Source organism: Lissotriton helveticus, chromosome 1_1 (genome assembly GCF_964261635.1).
Source record: "Lissotriton helveticus chromosome 1_1, aLisHel1.1, whole genome shotgun sequence".
Lineage (NCBI taxonomy): Eukaryota > Metazoa > Chordata > Amphibia > Caudata > Salamandridae > Lissotriton > Lissotriton helveticus.
The window spans coordinates 747,611,423-747,631,671 of record NC_136057.1 but is presented as its reverse complement, the minus strand read 5'-3'; the positions used below and the strand labels follow the sequence as shown (position 1 = coordinate 747,631,671).

At 43.6% G+C, this 20,249-nt stretch overlaps 1 protein-coding gene across 1 annotated transcript in view; it reads right to left on the bottom strand.

The window, feature by feature from the left end:
- The window catches only part of ADAMTS20 (ADAM metallopeptidase with thrombospondin type 1 motif 20), a 1,463,844-nt gene that overhangs the window by 175,890 nt on the left and 1,267,705 nt on the right, over positions 1 to 20,249 (bottom strand). Inside the window, exons 29-30 of the mRNA XM_078648053.1 lie at positions 13,870 to 14,037; positions 1,412 to 1,585 (exon numbers count right to left, since the gene is read on the bottom strand). Coding sequence (XP_078504179.1) covers positions 1,412 to 1,585; positions 13,870 to 14,037 — 342 coding nt within the window. The remainder of the gene's footprint in view (positions 1 to 1,411; positions 1,586 to 13,869; positions 14,038 to 20,249) is intronic.

The window sequence follows — 20,249 nt, the reverse complement described above, 5'->3', positions numbered from 1 at the left end:
ATACCAAACCCTCCCCTATCACACTCCCATTTTTACATTCTACATCCTCTGCCTCTCATATTTATAGGAAATTAAGAGATACCACTAATACTTGTGGTAAATCTAAAGTAGAATGTGACTGGGAATCTGATTTAGATGAATCTTTTTCTATTTCAAAGTGGAACAAAATTTGGACCAAAATAAGGATCTCTTTTAGAGAAGCAAATACGACCCAAACGTTATTTTTTATATACAATAGACTTTTGATCACTCAAGCTAAATTACATCATATTGATCCCACTATCCCTTCTACCTGCTGGTCTTGCTCGTCTCCAGTGGCAGACCTAAAACATATGTTATTTACTTGTCCATCTATTCATGATTTTTGAATCAGAGTGTGGCAACACATTAACAAAATTTTCCTCTCACACATTCCTTTTCCCTTTTCCCATATTTTTCTAGGCAGCATCTCAGAGGTATGGTCCTCCTCCGCTCCTAATATCTCCATTGTTGATTTGTTTATAGCTGTAGCATTCCAACAAATCACTAAGTCATGGGAAAACTCTTCGAATGTTCATTTCCAAGCTTGGTGGAATGGAATTTGTTATAATCACAGATTAGATAGGGCTTATGTTCACCCAATTACACTTGCTATTAAAAAGAGATTTATCATGGTTACCTATTACTAATTTCCTTAACTCATCTGCTAAATCCTTACCTCTACATACCCGTTGCACTGAAGTATCCAAACCTCCTTGAAGTTAAGAGTATTTATTCTGTTATTTATTGTGTTTTATATCTTGGTTATAATCATAAGTTACTTCTAGAGGTATTAATGTAATCTAATTGTTATCTTTTGAGTACAAGATCAGTTATGTTATTTGATATACCCTTCTCTCTCACCCCCACCCCTTACCCTCTGACTGTTTCTTTCTCCTTCTTAAAATATTTGCATTATATTACATTTATATATTGTATTTTATTGCTAATATGTTTTAAATTTATATCCAATAAAATCTATTTAAAACTTTAAAAAAATGAATGCATGTCTCCTTGTCCAAGGTGTACACATGATTCATGAAAGTTTAGCTGTAAGCACCTTACGACCCAACATTCGCACGTTTTAAGTATGAATAAACACACTTTGACCAGGGTATTTGATGCATCACCACAGTACACAGCGCCATTGGCCCCTTTATGTATAACCTCTCTTTAATTTTCTTTTCACCACTTTCCATACAGTGAAGAAGGACACAGGATATATGCTCATGAGTTTATATTCCATCTCTCCCTCTTTTTGTCCCGTTCATTTGGGCATATTCCAAACACAGATGAAAGGTTTTGGGCTACTGTGTTCACAAAATGTTTTTTTCCCAAAGAGAACATATTGTAAATGATTAGATATGAGAATATGTACTAGAAAAACACTTACTTTCTGCCATTCATCAGCAAGCCAATGATACTGCACACAGTCAGGTAACCAACAGTGTTTTTTACTATCTGGCCGGGAGAGAGAGTTGCACAATGAATCATGGACTTTCCCATAGCCTTTTAGACGGCAGTGAACATCTCTTTGCTGTGACCCCCCTCCACAGGTCACGGAACACTGCAAAAATGGAGAAAAAAACAATTGCACGTTCATATAATATTAATATTAGGCTGTACACTTTTCTTTAAATAAACGACCCAGTGGCACTAAAACATGGTAGTATATTGTTCAGACATCAATCCAGGGTTGATGATAGAATGGTCGGGTAGGCAATGCACCTCCCTGCAAGCAAACAACCAATTAATCTGATCTCTGAGAAATCTGAGTTGGAGGGTATAATGGCAATCAGAAGTTACTTGTTCCCAACTGTAACAACCAGGGTCTTTTGCTGCTGGATACCTGTACTGCAGACATCCTAAACTGGGCAGCAAGTACTCTTTTTAGCATTTGGCTCTCGGGGTAAAGTGTCAGAGTAGTCCGAGGCTTACTCAGGGAGGTGGTGTGAGCTAGAGATTCAGAACTCAGCAACACAACAAATAACATTCCATAAATCAGTGGCTGGTCAGTGTGTTTTTCTATGAAAAGGAAAAGTTGTATAATTTATGGAAATCAAAATGCTATGTACAAAATTATAAATATATATAAGTGGGCATTTGGAACAAGCTATGAGGCCACTCTCTAAAGGTATTGCAAATTAAAGCAGGTAAACATTAGAAAAGATCACAAAAGTCAAATAACCCCCTAACACTGGCCAAGACCCCATAGGTTGTAGGCATCTTAAAACGTTTCTGTACCACTAGACGCTAACCCCAAAAACCATAATTCCCCCAAAAATGTTTATAACAAAAATGTGCTGTGCAATTTTATAATGACAGACCTACTGAAAACAAATGTTTAATAGTAAAAAATACACTTTTCACCATTATCAACAATTTAAGAAAATTACTAAAAGTATACAGATATTTAGCATTTCATTTTAGGAAAGCCATTGCTATGGGCCCTGATATATCTTCATGGTACAAAATACATACAATTTAACATTTCAGTAATACTCTTTTTTCTTCCATTAAACCAGTTTGCCAAGTAGCCTCTGAGAACCCAGAAACTCCATGAGACCACACACTTCAAAGGCACACTGACAGGTAACCTCCAGAATTGCTGAACTCAGTAAAACCTCTGCCAGGGGCATGTATGCTGGCCCGAAAGATTTTTCTTTTTAAATCTGTTTATTGTGGTTTTTAGGTTCCATTTCATATAGATTAAATCAGTAACATTGTAGGAGGTTGCAACTAGTCCTTAATTTAAACCGGTGGTTTCCGGTGCTGAGGGTTCTTAATCAACAACACAGGCTCTTTTCAGGAGCACCAGTTAAGTACACATTCATTTATGGGGAGATTAAGTTATTTAACCAGAATCACAGGATGTTGAGCCGATGCTAAGACTCAAACCTAGTTTTCCAGCTCTGAAGTCACCGGCTCAGGCCATTTTGCCACATACTCTCTCGACTTTCATGGTTAATAGTTGGTTCTGTGTTAGGCGGCTCTAACAGAAGAAACAGTGCAAGCTGCCTCCTGATGAGAGCCCAGGCACATATATTGTTTACAAAGTAGACACTGGTTGCAGTTAACCATCACAGGAATCATGCCTCCAAATGTAACCCCCTTCTTGTTCTCCTCTCTTATCTCCTGCATAGGTGTGTTGCGACCTGAAGAGTTGGCATTAACGCATTCATATTTTTCTTTCCAAAACAGTGTCAGCCAGTGCTATATCAGCAAACTATAACCACATCTAATCAAAAGGGGAAAAAACGCCCTTGCCTTTGGCAGTTTCTGCCTCATGTTGTGTAATCGCCTGTTAATATTTTATTCTTCCTGCATTGTCTGAAACCAGTGTCATTCCTCTCAGATATGCTATGATGTAACTTGGGAATTGACTCGCCGGCGAGGCCTGCACCGTGTGCTCAGACTCTGAGAGAATTTCAATCTGTGGTTCTGCAAAGGGTATTTTCTAAGGCCATGTCGTATTGCCCTTTTTAGTGGGGTACACTCGCCGAGTGCCCATTTGCTTACGCCTTTTTGACACTTTATCTTTGCATGTGCTTCCTTCGGTTTCCACTGCAATGCAAGGCACCTCTCGGCCAAAAGTAGGGCTAGATTTCTGAACCAAGAACTGGTTCTGCTCGCTTTAGGTCAGAAAAAGAGCCCCAACATACATGTTTCTGGTGTGCAACTGAGTCCCCTGTTTGTTCAAGTGTACAAGTATGCAACAATCTGTCCCCTGTACTACCCAAGAACGTCATTAGGGCTAAGCATCTGGGAAAGAGTTAAGTCGAATAGAGAAAGTTAAATTGCACATATTTAAGATGCACATTTCTAGAGATGTTTTATGTATACTCCTTCACTCTCTCCCATTCCAAGTCCAGAAGGGCCCTGTCTGGGCACTGTCTCTAGATTTTTGCATATCCGTGCTTGTCATATAATGTCAACAACCTCAACTTATCCCAGGGACGCAGAAAATGTACATGCTCTGGCTGCCAAGTCAAGAGCTAGCCTTCAAATTGGGATAGTAGGGTCATACTCAGGGGATGTTTTCGTTTTAGAGATGCACCATTTCCAGCATTGATTGCCACTCTCACTAATCTAGCCATCTGTTTGTACTTCATATTCTGATGTATTGTATGTGGTACAGCAGAGATTTCACTCAACAAATTTGTGACAAAAAGAAATGATTATGATAAAACTTTACGCAAATGATGATAACTGTGTGCTAAGTTCTGCATTTTTGAAAATGACATGCAAACTATGATTCAGATACTGCATCGTAAAAGCATGCAGTTGGTAGAACAGTAAATGTTATATATCATATTCAATTTCAATAGACAACTACTATTAATGATTTTGATTTATGGTTTGATAATGTGATATTAATGAAAACAAGAAAAATGAATGTGCAATAGATTAATTTACATGTGAAAAATATGAATTTATTGTTTCATGTAACATGCACTGACAATGACAAAAGAAAAGTAGGTGTTACACAGGTGTTGCTAAAGTCGTTTTTATTTCCTCTATCGTACATTTGATATTTTTGTGCCTTAAATAGCATTTACGTAAAAAGATTTATATGTGGAACGTTGACACTTACAACAATGTTATGAGCACCTTATACTTACACAAAATAGTTATGATTTGATTGGAGTGTTTATTAATGCATTCATTTATGAAATTAATAATGTTAGTTATTGATGCTAGATTTATAATTCACCATAACTCATCGTGTATTAGCTGTATTTCATATAGGTCTCATATCTTGCTCTCTTTTCCAAAGTTAACTTGTGAACTGAATAGTTTGAAAGTTGTGTGAATGTTCAGCAAAGTTGAAATTTGTATTTCAACTCTTAAATGTTTCCTTTCACATCCTCAGTACAGCTTAACTACAGTTGCACCACCTTTTCTTACATACTAGAACAGTTGGGAAAGGAGTATCGATGAGTCATTGCGTTTTTGCACTTTCTCTCTTAACTATCTCATTGTTCATACGACTAAGCTTACATGATTTAAGGAAACTATGTAACTTGAATTACTTAATTTTTCTTAATTGTATTCATTTTACCTACTATATCGCCCTCATCCCATCGAGAATCACCAATAGGATAGAGTGTTCTGACATTTCTGGTGAGGTCAATGGGTGTCACCCCGGAACCTTATGGAGTATAAGAACTCAGATTTTGGGACTGATACGGGGGCACCCATTCTTGGATTGGAGATGGTTCGATTTTGGAAATCCAAGTATTTCAGAGGCTTATGACGTGTCGCTGCAACTTGCCACGGACTGGTGTGCTGATGTAGCGACAGACTGAGACAGATTATTGTCTTTAACAAACGGGAACTGGTCACTTGGAATTTACTGAATTTTTCAGAGGGTTTGTATCAGGGTCAACTGATTTCCTACTAACAGATATGCTGTATGAGTCATATTCTGCCTCAACTGAGGAAAATGTTCCCATCATCCTTGAATGTTTGAGGCTTGGTATTACTTCATTAAATCCTTCACAAATTGATAATAGGGCTGTATGTTCTCATTGGAATAATAACGTTCTTTACTTACAAATGAATAACTAAACATTTAAACTAAATTCTGCTGAATCTGACTCATCATTTCTTGTGGGTAAATGATTTGGTTTAATATACTTACGGTTATTATTGAGTATTTCTAATGGTAAGAGGTAACATTTGTAGTCGGATAATTGCCCATACTCTGAATATCCAGTCCCTTTCAGCACAGAACAAGATCCATCGGAGGACCAAGGGAGTGAGATAGGTAGCAAGAGGTTAGAGAACAATAATATCCAAGAGTAAAGAGTTTTTGGGGACAGTATAACACTACAACATATGCTTAACTAATGTGTTTATGTGGCCCTCTCCCTCCATATTCGCCAGCTCACGCAGCTTCAGCCACTCTAGTCACTCCGATAGCCACTGCAACTGAGAGGCTAGGCAGTAGGCCTTGAATACTGGTGCTCTGAATCCAGCTTCCTTTATAGGCATGTTCAGGGCAGTCACGTTTATTCGATGGCGATGTTCACCCCTGATAAAATTTTGGAGTATTATATCCAGGTCTTTAACCCTTTCCATGCTCATGATGGCTCCACGCCGCCATGAGCCACAGGCGGCGTGTGCTCATGACGACGTGGAGCCGTCATGCAACTGCCGTCTGCCCACGCTCGGCTCTAATTCCCCGCCTGTGCGGGCTAATTAGTGAGTGGGCGGGGTCCTGACGGCTCCACGCTGTCATGAGCACACCCCGCCCGTGACTCATGACGGTGTGGAGTCGTCATGCGTAAGGGAGCGCCACGCCCACCCTCTAGCCCCGCCCGCGCCGCACCAAATTCGTGCTGCGGTGAAAAGATTAAACCATCAAAAACTGACAATGGCATGTTGCTGACATAATATAGCAATCTGGGCAGCATAATCATAAAAAAAAAACGGGTGTATTTACTTGGATCATTTATATTGTATTTGAAGTATAAAAATGACACAAGAGTTTCCAAACAAGTAAAAATGGGGAGGATGGGTTCTTCAAAGGTGCTGATGACAGAAGCAATAATTACTTAACACTGGCATTTCAGTAGTCGTCAGTACTCAGAGTCCCATTTCCCTTACATCAACAAGGTAGGGACACCCAGATGTTTTTTTATATATTCTTTTTCTTTAAAAGTAAATTGACTATTGTGCTTTTCATTTATTGTGGATGTGATCAAGACACATCAAAAAGTGCTTGTTTAGTTTATTTAAATGTACTTTCAAATAGATCCCTCGTTGGCAACATTACCCAACACCTTTAGAAAGTGGGCATTTTCTTGCATTACCATTCTGTGCCTCTGGCATGTCTGGTTTAGGCTGACAGTTATGCTGTTTGTGCATTCACTCTAGACAGTCACTGCTGTGTGATCTGCATATCCTGATGGCACATCACCAGGCTGATGGGTCTTCCTGAGCTAGAATGGTGGGAGGAATTGTTACTGACACCTGTAAAAGGCTGTGCCTGTCCTCACACAAAGCTGTCTCCACCCCCCTGTAGTGTGTCTGGTGCCAGGTCAGGGAAAGACAGGGTCTTGCGCACTACAAAGATGTTACTTCGAAGGGGTATTAGTATTGGACCTCTGACACTCTCAAATCATAACTTTCCTGGAGTAAGAGGACATTCAGTGCAGAAGATAGGCTGGAGAAGCTCTCAGGATGGACTACCATTCTGCTGGGTGCTTTGCTGTGTCAGCCTGCAGCTTGCTGCTTCTTTCTTGGGCAGTAAAATGACTAAACGTTGATCTCTGTATCCTGCTTGCCAAGGTTCTCCAAGGACATGTGTGGGCTTGCCTCCTGTTAAGAAGTCTCAAGGCCATCAAAGACTTCATCTGCAGCCCCCCAACTCCTCTGCTGGGAGTTCTGACCCGCCAAGTGGTGCCAAATCCAGTTCTGGGCCCTTGGAGGGGGCTGTTACCACAAAGAAGCCCGAAAATCTATGCTTTTTGAAAATTGACGCATCGCCTGTTTCATCGCAGCATCGACCCAGCACGTCTGGATTTTCGGTGCATCGAACAAGTGCGCCTTGTTCTTCATCAGCGTAGCTCAGTAGCAAGGAACTGAGGCCACATGTCTGGAAATCGACGCATCACCTCCTCTCTCAGTAAATAATCGACGCATCACCACCCCTGTCATTAAGGATTTGATGCATCACCTCCCTTGTGCGGCAGTAAGGAATCAACACACCACCTCCTCTGGCCGTAAGGAATCGATGTATCACTTCCCCTGAGTGTACAGACTCAACGCATTGCTTTACTTTTCCGGTGCCTCATCTCCAGGGTGGAACCAGGACGGAACCAGGCAATGTCGGGCGCAATCAGGTGGTTGTTGAGGAGCTTCTCTCCGCTGTCACGTGGGCTCTGGGGCATCTACGAAGTCCAGGAGCAGGTCACGATCTGTCCCACGCAGGCTCTCGCCATCGGCGCTGTCGGCTTCAAGATTGGAGCAAACAACACTTGGCAAAAGCAATCCACGCGGAACCGGAAGATTGCATCTCACTCGGACCAGGAGGGTCAGAGTGGGGGCTCCTTTTCAGGGGAGCTGGTGCAAATCTGGAGCAACCAGAATCACAAGTCGAATTTCAAGTTTCATCGGCACAGGGGCCACAAGCCAGCTGGCAAGGGACTGGCCAACGCGTTGAGCCAAAAGAAGCAGAAGGGCCCCACGCAGCACTCGTCGAGTGTGGAGGGCTGAACTTCGGTGCAAGATTGGCTCAGGGTTGGGGCTTCTCAAACCCCGTTGTACAGCTTCTAGGGTCACTTGTGGGCTGCACGGTCAGCGTCTCGTGGTCTTTTCAAGATGGCGTGCCCCACGCTTCCGGTCGCCTCCACGGGTCTCAGCTCTGCAGGGACTGTGGATCGGGCTGTTAGAAGGCAGGCAAGCTTGATCTCGTCGATCTCTGTCGCTCGGGTTCCGGCGAGAACTGCAACAAAGCAGACGTCGAGGGCTGGATGGTGCCTGTTTGCACAGGGTGGTCACTCCTTGACCACAAGGGAGATTCTTCAGTCTTCTACGTTGAGTAGGATGTCGAAGGGCCCAGAGTTTTGTTTCTTATGTTTCATCAGGATAATCTGAAGTGCATTGGCACTGCTCCCATTCTTATACCAATCTAGGGGGCTGGATTACCTGCTAGGTCCCCTCCTATGGGTGGGACCCAGGAAGTGGGTGGATACACCCCCTTCCTTTGATCCAGGCCGCGCTGGCACGAGGGCTGGAGTGCCCCAGAACCGGTTTGGCCGGATTATGCAAGGGGCAGCCTTGTGCTCCCCAGGCAGTGTCTGGTTTCTTTCAAACCTCCCTGCTACAATCCACTATCTCCTGTCTGGGGGGGTGTAACACTTCCCTGCGACAGGAAACCCTTTGTCCAGGCCCCTTTGGCTGAGTTTCGGTCAGCTTCAGGGGGTCAGACTTGTGTCTGTGGCAGAAGCATCCATTTTGTGGATCTGAGGCCCTTTTAGAAATTAACCGCATTTAAGTAAAGTAACATGTCTTACCCCTTTAGAGGGGTGGAATGCTATCCCCGTCGCCAGAACTGGCGAGGGGATAGTATTCCAAATCGTATGACACCTTACACGACATGTTTTGATAAAGCCAAACCAAAGTTGCTATATAACCGCGAGGATTATAATGCACTTAATAGTATATGGTATGGCATTATCCTGAAACAGCTTAGGGATTTGTTCCCGACGGCTGCAGATAGGCTCAGCTCATGCCAGAGCTCCATCTCACATTAAACCACACACTCTGCCTCCAGGATTGATAAGGCCTTCCATAGGAGTGACTCACAGGTTTATATGTGTCCAGATATAGGTTTAGATATAGGTATACTATATCTAAGCAAGAGGTGATTACACCACCTTGCCCCAGCTGAGTGATCAGCCAGTCGTGTCAATTTAAGAACCAGCCAGGGGTGGCAAAAGATATGCTGCAGCCCCTGGTAGGCCTTGGTGGCACCTATGCCCTGAGCACCTATAGTGCATGGTACAGGGGCTGACAAGGAGTCCATTTCCAATTGTGGTATGTACCTATAGCACATGTATTAATAATTTAGAGAGAGAACAGCAGGCTGGGGGTCTGATTAGCAGGCCCACAGCCTCAGTAGTCTAAAACCAGTGAAGCAAAAAGCAAAAATGTATATAGCAGACCCTACTCTCCTACACATAGTTTCCTATGGACTGAACTGTTATGAACCTTTTAAAATATATATCTTTACCTATGTATGTTGTACTTTTGTTGTTTTGTTCTTGTCTTATTCAGATAAATATTGGTTATTTTTCTAAACTGGGTTGGTGCCCATTTATAGTGTTTTTACTGTGTTTCTGTATGTGTATGTACAAATGCTTTACACCTTGTCTCTGAGATAAGCCTGACTGCTCGCGCCAAGCTACCAAGGGGGTGAGCAGGGGTAATCTTGGCCATGTAAATCCCTTACCCTGACTAGAATAAGGGTCCCAACTTGGACAGGGTGCAAGCCACTCCCAACTACAGGCCCCCATTTCTAACAGAGATATTGTCATACATGTAAGTATACTATTCAGTAGTAAATGTAAGAGGGCCTGTGGAAGTGGCATGAAAAGAGGCATACTTACAACTAAATGTGAGGGTTTCATTTTTATTAAAATATAATTAAATTACGTTTAATTAATTCTATGTATCACTTATAATAATTATTCATGAAGAATACCGAAAAAAAAAAAAAATTTTATTCAGTGGGAATTCATTTTTGAATATAATCTTCAGTCAAATATTTTGTATACATTTATCTAAATGTATTAAATCTTTTATTCAAAATTCAGTTAATAATGATGCAGCATTTGTTTATTTTGTTCTAGTATAAAAATAAATATATTAAATGAATTCACATTACTATTGAATGTAAAAATATTTTTCGAATTTTCTTTTAGTTAATCTTTTTTTAATTTTCCCTCCAATTTACCATAGGGAGACTCCACAGTTGGGGTGGAGATCATCTTATGGTAAAGTATCGGGTACATTTATTCATTACATTTTATAATTGGAAAATATTTATTTTTATGTTAAATTTAAATGCACATTGATTATATTATGAAATTATGAAATTATAATATTTTCATATAAAAATAAAGAAATACTACAGTATTATTAATTTAATTTTCAATACATATTTTATTAATTTAAATATAATAAACTAAAATGTTTTTTAAGTATACATTTAAAAAACAAATCACCTAAATACAAAAAGCTATCTTTTTCTATATATTAATAATCATTAAAAGTGATGTATAGAATTAAAAGTAATGTTATTATAGTTCAGTAAAAATTGGTACATTCGTTTATAAATTCAAAAAAGGTTGCTAAAATATTTTATAATTTAATACTAAATGTTTTATTCGTTCAATTTCAACATTAAGCTATATTGATTTATATTTTAATTCATTTAATTTATTTTTACCATTATTTCCTATATGATTTTAATTTAAGTTCCTACATCCATTATTTTCTGTGGGATGGTGTTGCGGTGTCTTTCAGTTTCTTTTTTGATTATAGTAACTTGCCTTCTCTAATTTGGGTTCACTTCCATTTTCCAGGGGTTGGAGACATGTATACTTTTGAGTACCTTTACTCCCAGAGTTAGTGAGTAGCCAAAAGTAGTAAAGTTACTCAAAAGTGTAATACAAATCTACATGTGTAACTTACTCAAAAGAGTAAGTTAACTTTGGGAATAGCCTTGTCAGTGTCCATTGTTTACGGATTGGGTATAAGTTTTAAACATTATTCCAGCCTTCACTTAAGAATCCTGATATGAAGATTATTTGAGATGCCTTAACGTAACAGTACAACTGTATTAACAACACAGTCACACAGACCAACATCTTTCATTCATTTATAAGGGAGCTTTGAACACCTCCTTCAAGTGCAATATCGTTTTACTTCTTGCAATATGAATTTACGGAGTTTGAAATCTAAGTGGGCTGCATCAGGTCAGCCATAGTTGTCTGAGTTGAAGCCCTTCATGGCTATATTTATATGAAGTTTCACAGGATCTAATTCTCCAAAGAAGCAAACATATCTTCAAAATAGCAGCGATTTCTTTAAGAAGTGATTACAATATAGGCTTCAAGGGGTTGTAGTTGAAGTTAAAACGTCATTTGTATAGATTTTGTATACATTTCTGCTGCCATGTTGTGAGATAACTAAAGTAGAAGTGAACATTAATTTCTACCTCCTGTAGTTTACTAGATTATGATTATCTTCATTACCATAATTCCACAGGATATCACTAGTAGTTCAAATTGGGGATTATCCCAGTGGCGGCTCACATACGGCATGCTGCGGGCGGTAGGGCGGGGCAGGGTGGGTTGGTAGTAAACCCAGACATACGACGGAACAGAGGAACGTAATAATTACTTTCCTCTGTTCCGTCGTATGTCCGAGTTTACTACCCTCCCACCCTAACCTACCCTGCCCCACCCCACAGCACGCCCTTGGCGAGCCGACACTGCCCTAGGTATCTCCGGTGACATTCAAGCAGACTAATTTCGTGTATCTCACTTCATCCTATCATAGGTAAGTGCAAAACACTAATCAGGGATTAGATTATTGTGAGTCGCTGCAGGGTGAAGGGAGTTGGGCACCTTGTTGGCATGGAGGCTTCCTCTGTATCCACTCTGCCCTCCGACCTTCCTGAATGTCTTTTTTCCGCCGCTCTCAGAAAGAGCTACATGACTCTGATGTGGTCATCAACAGGGGACAGTAAACGTGTACCTACCTAGGGACATCCTCTTTGTTTCACTGTCCCCAAAGATTAAAGGAATCTAGGTCTGAGAGGCAGGGTCCTACAGTATAGCTGTTTACTATGCATCGAGCTTTTAGTGCGATTTGCTCCAAGCAATGTTCTAGATGCATTTATTAACATATGTCGTTCACTCATGAAAAACAGGGTATGTGGTATTTTACAAACAATGCAAGTTTAGGTTCTGGGCCTTTATTAGTATTGGCTATCTCAGTAGGGAAGCAGAGCGTGTCTGCTCTTGCAGGCACATACCGCGCTAATGAGTGCTCTTTCACATGTATTAAATAACCACTGAATGTCTACCTCGGGCATGCTTAGCTTACAGGCTCATTTTGGTAGTGCCCGGCTCAGTAGCAAAGCGGAGCCTGTCTTGTCTTCTCCGTGTGTAGCCAAAGGTTCGTTTAATACGCACCCTGGAATTTAGCCAGACGCATACTCGGTTAATATGGGGACAGTAGTATTTTATGTTCTTTTAAACAAACGAATGAGGTCTCTCACACGCATGTTTAGGTTCAGTCACTCAGCAATGCTAACTAGGTACAGCAGTGAGTGTTTTTGTCTTCCTTAAGGTGTGTCAGTTTGTTTCCAACTGGTCGTGGGGTTATGTAGACGCATAACTTGTTAAAATTGGGGCTATGGTATTTTACTTTGTTGTTACCCCACTCTGTGATCACCCAGAACAATGTTCACCTTTCCACCTGGTGAGATGCACTGTGCCCTGTGTGTGTGGTGCGGGTTCTATTCCTGGGAGCCCCCATTCCTCGAGTTGCCATTATTTTACTCGGGAGTCTGTTCAAGCACCCTACTTGAGAGATGAATCCTTCAAAACTGCAATGATGCCTCGTCACGGGTAGTACGCTGTATAAATACAATTACAATATTTTCAAATAGGCTTCATCTGACTAAGTTAAACATTTGGTGGGCCATACAGCCTTTTGTCTGTGGCTCGAAAGCGTGGGGATGTTTCAGCTGTCCACTCAGCAGTAAGGGCTTGCTTCACAGTCACACTCTTTCAAGGTCAGACCAAGTTATCTCGGACTTTTGGCTCAAGAATTCAAACCGTGCCCCAGGTAAATTATACGCCCATGTTTCACGCCATGCACTATATACAGGAAAAAAACACAGCCCTTAGGCTTTGAAGACAATAAGAGGATGTGTATTCCTGGCAGCATGCCTCAATCTTTCACTTCACAGGGCATAATGACTACTCTGCTAAGTCAAACTTTAACAGATGTGCAGCTCAGCATCCATCAATGTTACTGGCTTTGGGCTTCTCGAGGCTCCTGGACCGGAATCAGCTGAAAGAGTGAAGCAAGCGGAACAATTTACCATCAAAGGTGCGTTTTCGGAGACCCTGATTGATGACGTTCAGAAACAGTTCAGGTATATTTTGTAAGACTTGTAAAGATAAAAGAAAGACCTTAGTGATTGCTAACATTCATGGTGAGGTCACTAAAGGTGTTTTTGCTGACATAGTAGGTAATTATTCTACATTCTTTACGTGGTAAAAGAAAACGTACAAGTTTAATTATCGAAAAAACTTTGCATACCTCTTTCCATCTGTTGGCTTTCCACGAGGGACACCGCTCAGCCCTGCAGGTCCTATGGCTCGGGGGCCTTTCTGAGTGCCTGCAGTTTGCCTCATCTAACTTCACATTATCCATCGAAGTGCAATACACGTCCCGAAGCTTAACACCTTTTCCACAACTAACTGAACACTAGGAAAGAACGGCAGATTAAGAGTACGTCTTGGCGTTTTATACAGATAGTGTTAAAACATGGTGCTTGAAGGTCATTAAAGAACTGTGCACAGGACACAACATTTTAAACAAATTCTAATTTGACGGCACACATTAAAAAACGATACCTGATTGTTTTCCAAATAATGGACGCTAAGACAAAATCAATGTTCTGTGACAACAAAAGAGAAAATCTTTGATTGTTCAATATGTAGTCTTATACTGTTAATGGTCTCATTACGAGTGGGGTGGTATTCCTACTACCATAATTTCTGGGGCCATCAGTAACATTGAAATGGGCAGAAATTATCTGATTATGGAATTTTGGGAAATAAGATGCAAGAATCTGTATTTTCATACCAAATCCCAAATGTTTTTGACTGATATTTCACTTGGGGACTTAGCTTACCTAAAGCAGACCAAATGCCTGATTTTGAGTTTGGCTTGCACATTATATTCTATGGTATTTGTAATAAGGTGAGCCGGATATCTGCCATGTTTGTGATGTAGTAACACATATACCAAACTTTAGATCAAGGCCAAAGTTTTTAAATGAAATTCTTTGAATTTACGAAGTTACAGCAGATCTCTTTAGCCCCATGGGGATGGTAACTTCTCTTTAAAAAAATAAAAAATTGTGAATCTGTTTAATTGGATTTTTGTGTAGTACAGTACAATTGTACTGCAAAAAGCAAGCGGCGTTGGGCTGTGCAATTGACACATAAGGCACAGCATAGTTGCATAGTACATTCACAGTGCCCGCACGGGGCAGTGTACAAAGTAGTCAAGAATGAGACTAACAGACACATGCGCCGCCTGTACCAGTAAACCAACAAAAAGTGACAGAACAGAGAGAAAAGGAGGGTAAGAAGGCATAATAGTCATATCATTGTCCACAAATTGAGTGTCCATTAAGGTACCAATGCTGGCGAGTGTCTGTTATCACACGCATGTGCGTGTACTGTCCCATAGAGTCAGCAGGAACTTTGGCATGCATCTGCAGTGGAGTGCCAAAAGAGACTCACTGTTAAACAACAGAAACTAAAAATAAACTGTGCATATAACAGAGGGGTGAAAAGGAAAGGAAAAAGAGGAACGCACACTATAGACAACCAAACATAGAACCCGTAGCCCCATCCCACGCTGCCATACAGAGTATGTCTACAGCTCACGTGTCTAGCAGTTTCTAGCTGCTACCCAATGTCTAGAGCATGTGTCAGCTGAGTGTCAAAGATAGGTTGTGTCTGCCAGCAAAAGAGCAACGCTGCGCCCATGCTACTACTACCTACGGAACTAATCACTGCCCAAGGCTGGCATACCAAAGTGGTCCATAGGTGACGTATCTGGGCTGTGTTGTAGTGCAAGGTAGATTGTGTCCCAGTAGGTGGCAATGGGGACAGTGCGAAATCGCAAGGTCTCCTCACGCCTAATAAGTAGGCTTTCTGCTTTGGCCCACGCCAGCATAGAGTGGCGCCAAGCTAGTATGTGTGGGGGTACAGGCACATTCCATCTTTTACTTATCAGCCGCTTGGCCACTATCAATCCCAGATCTACGAATCTGGACGTGACCTTTGTGTTGGGGATTCTATGAAACGTATGTAACAAATATGTGGACCAAGTGAATGGCAGTTCCCGGTCAGTGCACTCGTGCAGCAGAGTAGCTACTTCTCTCCAGTATTCCTCACCCTGGGGCAAACCCAAAACATGTGCAGTAGATCGGCCCTTACCTTTCCACATCTCGAACATGCTGCATCTCCGCGGTTGAAGTACTGATTGATTTTTCTGGCATGAGGTATGCTCTGTGGATTATGTAAAGCTGTATCTGCCTGAAGCGCATGTTTTTGGGGATGTGTGTGGGGCTCTCAAGTATCCTGGCCCATTCCTGGTCTGTGAGCTGGCTACCCAGGTCTTGTTCCCACTTGTGGCGCAGCGTGTCAAGGTTTAATGCCGCGTGAGTACGGGGTGAGGTTGCAAATCAACTTGTCAAGTGCCTGCCCCACCCAATGACATGCAGGAATTGCATGGCGAGATGTGCACGTAGCTCTGTCGTGACATCTTCCCATTTTGCCTTGAGTGATGCCACTAGTGTGGGGTGAGTGAGAAATTGTCCGGGCTGCAGCCCCTCCTCGTCCACGAGGGTCGCGTAGGGTATGAGTGTCCCTTCATGGTAGAGGTCAGCAAAGGTGTGGATGCCTTTGTCATGCTATTCCCTAAGTGTGACTGTCGTCAGTACTGATTGCCCACTGGGAGTGCCTTCCAGAGGTATTGCTGGTGCCTAGGAGATTACGCTGCTCGTCTAAAACAAGCTCCTACGAAAACAGCTGTAGGCTGAGGCTCCAGCGGATGTGGTCGTGCCCCAGGGTGAAACAGTCGGACTATGTGCCTCAAGGGCTAGAGCGGACGCGCAGTGCTGTGTCTGCGCAGTTGCGATCTGATAACCACCACGCTATTCACTGTAGCTGAGAGGCCAGGTACTAATGTTCGAAGCAGGGGGCTGCCAGTCCACCCGGGTCTGTGGGTAGATACAGCTTTTCAGCGTCATCCTGTGCTTAGCACTACCCTAGATGAAGTCACTAAGCTGTCTCTCAAAGGTTGCGGAAAAGGAGGCCGGGATATACATGGGTAGGTTTGTAAAGTAGTATAGGAGCTGCAGGAGTATCACCATTATGGTGAGTGCTATCCTGCCCATCACAGCCAGCGGCAGCGTGACCCAGAATTGCATTTGAGACTTAATGGCTGTCACCGCTCTTCCGAGGTTCCCATCATACAGATCTTGTGATTGGCTGTATATTTGTAGCCCCAGATATCGAAACGTATCGGGTGTCCAACGCACCAGGGCGCTGCCTATAGCGAGGCCCGGATCGCAAAACCCCTCTCTGAAGGGGTAGAGGTAGGACTTACCTGCATTTACTTTCAGCCCATAAAGTGCAGCAAAATCTTCAAGCAGTTGGACCAGCTGGACAGGAACGCGATCAATATCCCTGAGATAAATGAGGAGGTTGGCCGCATAGAGCGACACCTGATGGGTGGCGTCCCCCAGGGTTATCCCGTCTACCAGCTGGGTACGCAGCGCTTCAGCTAACGGCTCCGTTGCGTGCGTGAATAAGAGCGGGGACAGGGGGCAACCCTGACGTGTACCTCTCTGCACAGGGAGGGGATCCGAGATGTAGGGGCCCTTCTTGACTCAGAGTGGGGCTAGTATAAAGAAGGCGCACTAGCTGAATGAACACTGTCCCAGGTCGAATTTTGCAAGTAACGCAAACAGATAAGGCCTTCTCCGCTGCATAAGTGGCCACACGGAAGAATCATCGCAGATTAAGCGAGGTGTTATGTGCTGGCATGAAACCATTTTGATCTGCATGGACAAACCCTGGAACTGCCTGCGCCAGCCTGTCAGCTAGTACCTTTGCAAGGATTTAATAGTCATTGTTGAGCAGAGCCAAAGGCCGATAGGAGCCCATCTCCTCCGGACCTCTGCCAGGTTTCAACAAGGAAACCAGATGCACTTTGCGCATAGAGGGAGGGAGTTGCTGCACGTCTAGCGAATACTGTTCCAAGGAGCTGCACCAGTGAAATCTGGTATGCTTTGTAATATTCAGACGGCAGCCCGTCTGGTCCTGGGGTTTTCCCCATCGCTAGGGATAGCCGTACCAATCTCTTCCAGTGACATCTGCTCATCGAGCATCTCCCGGAGCTCCTCTATCACTGTGGGAAGCTGTAGGCGGTCAAGGAACAGCTCCAGGTCTTTCTCATTACAGCTATATTGGGTTTGGGAATGGTGTATATAATGCTGCATCAAGGCCACATGTATGCCATGTTGCGTGGTTAATAACTGACCCGTGGGAGAGTAAAGTGACCCTATCGGGACATGTGCGTGTTCCTGCCGTATCAGCCAGGCCCGCCCCATCCGTCACAGTGTGGGTGCGAGCCATGTGCGCTGTGCAATTGTGGCACCAGAGTTGTTCCATGAGGTCCACATGTTCAGAACGCAATTCCTCTAGACATCGTGAGTCACGGCCTGACTCCTCACCTTCGCGCTTATAGCGAATCAGTTGGGCCTCAATCCGTGCAAGGGAATCAGATAGTTGTTTGCGGATATTCCATGTTGCCCCTACACAATGACCTATAATTGTCACCTTGAACGTTTCCCATTCGACCAGTGCGTCACTGGCTGTGTCCTTATTGAGTTTGAAGTATTGTAGAATCGATGTCCCCAGCGACGGCTGAAACGCAGGGTCCTCCAGGGCCCGCGGATTGAGGAGCCATGTGTGGACCGGGGCCAAAGTGGTTCCCATCGCAGCTACAGTGATAAGAGATTAAGATCAGAATGGGTCCGCCCTAAATACTCCGTGCTCTGGATCAACGGAAGCAGGGCCAGCGAGGCACCAACCGATATAGGCGCACATGCACTGCTGAGTAATGAGAGTATATGTGGTCGGTAGGGCTTAAAAGTCGCCAGACATCATTTAGAGCTCATTGTGCCAGACAACCGGAGAGGGCCTGCGTGTTGTATGCCGAGAGGGTTCTGTTGAGGGGCGGGAATGACCTGTCTAAGTCTACATTCAATATCGAGTTAAAGTCACCCCCCAGTAGCTAAGGAATCCCACTCCACCGGGCTGTTACTACAGATATGTGGGCAAGGTAGGAGGCCTGATATGAATTGGGAGCGTAAAGGGAGCCCACGAGTACTTCTTGGCCATTCAGGCGCCCTTTCACAAACGTGTACCTGCCTTCTGTATCGTTGTCACTCTCCTGTCTAACAAACGGGATTCCCGCTCTTACCCATACTAGCGTGCCTCGCGCATGCGCTGAATATGTGTTGCCAAGCACTTGCCCTCTCCATCTCTTATGCAAGTGTTCCAGTTCAGTCTTGGACATGTGTGTTTCCTGGAGCATCGCTGTACCAGCCCTACGGCGCTGCAGGTATGACAAGATAGAATAGCGTTGTGTAGGCGTATGTATGCTGCCTATGTTCCACGTGACCGCTTGTACCTGTGTCATGTCAGATTAGTGTTTCGGTCTAATTGAGATGGGGTGAGCCGCTGAGCTATGGATGTGTATTGTGTGGCGAGTGTTCGGGCTGATGGTGGGAAACTAAAACATAGGTCATAGAAACAAACTTTACTAACATTGATGGCGAATGCCCGGGTGGGGCTCAAACCATAACTATGTCAGCGTAAAGACTAATGTGGGGGACGGATGTGCGCCTGTATGGCAGCTTTGTTTATCCCTCCATGACGCAGAACTGCCATCCGTGCCCCAACCTGTGCGCTGGTGTGTGCCTATGCCATTCGCGCATCTCAGCCGGTACAGTCATAGGGGAGTGTGTGTTTATGTGGCAGGTTAAGGCACTACTAGCAACCCATGAAATAAAGATAGATCAACAATTCAGGTAATTGTAATAAGCGAGTCGCTACTTGCTTGAGCAGCAACTCGCATTGGACCTGTTGTCACTTCTGCAATTATATGATCTCATCTGCAGTCTGCTGTGTAACATCCGGTCCTCAAGCCTGGGAGTAGAAGATCAGCTAGTTGTGGTAGTCTCAGAGGAGCCTACTTCACGGATCTCACGGTACGATAGCATTCCCAACATCGCTGCCTCTTCCAGGGCATCACAACACTCTATTCGACTCTGTTCTGGGTCCGGTTTTGCCGCTGTTATAGGTGTGTTGCCTGTTTTCCTCTGATGTCCATGCCGGCGGGATCCTCAGTGGTTGGGTCTGGGTGCTTCTGCAATGGAAGGGCGAGTCCCCGACCATAATCCTGAGCTCTCCAGCCAGTCCCAAGCATCCTCAGGTGTGTCGAAGAAGCGGGCCATTCCACCGGCTACCACTCTGAGTCTGGCAGGGAACAGTAGGGAGTACAGGAGGTACAGGGCATGTAGTTGATGCTTCACATCAGTATAGGTGCTTCTCTGCCGCTGCACTTGCGCTGTATAGTCCAGAAACAGCATGACTTGGTTTCCGCCTACCTGCATGTTGGAGATCTTGCGAGCTTCACGCAAGACTGCTTTGCCGTCTCTGTAGTTTAAAAGTTTAAAAAGGATCGGCCTCGGGCGTGCTCCAGGAGGTGGTTTGTGTGTCAGTACACAATGCGCGCGTTCCAATACAAAGTGCAGAGACAGTGCTCCTGCAGGTAACAGTTCTTTCAGCCAACGCTCCACATAGAGCGCCGGGGTCCAACCCTCTTCG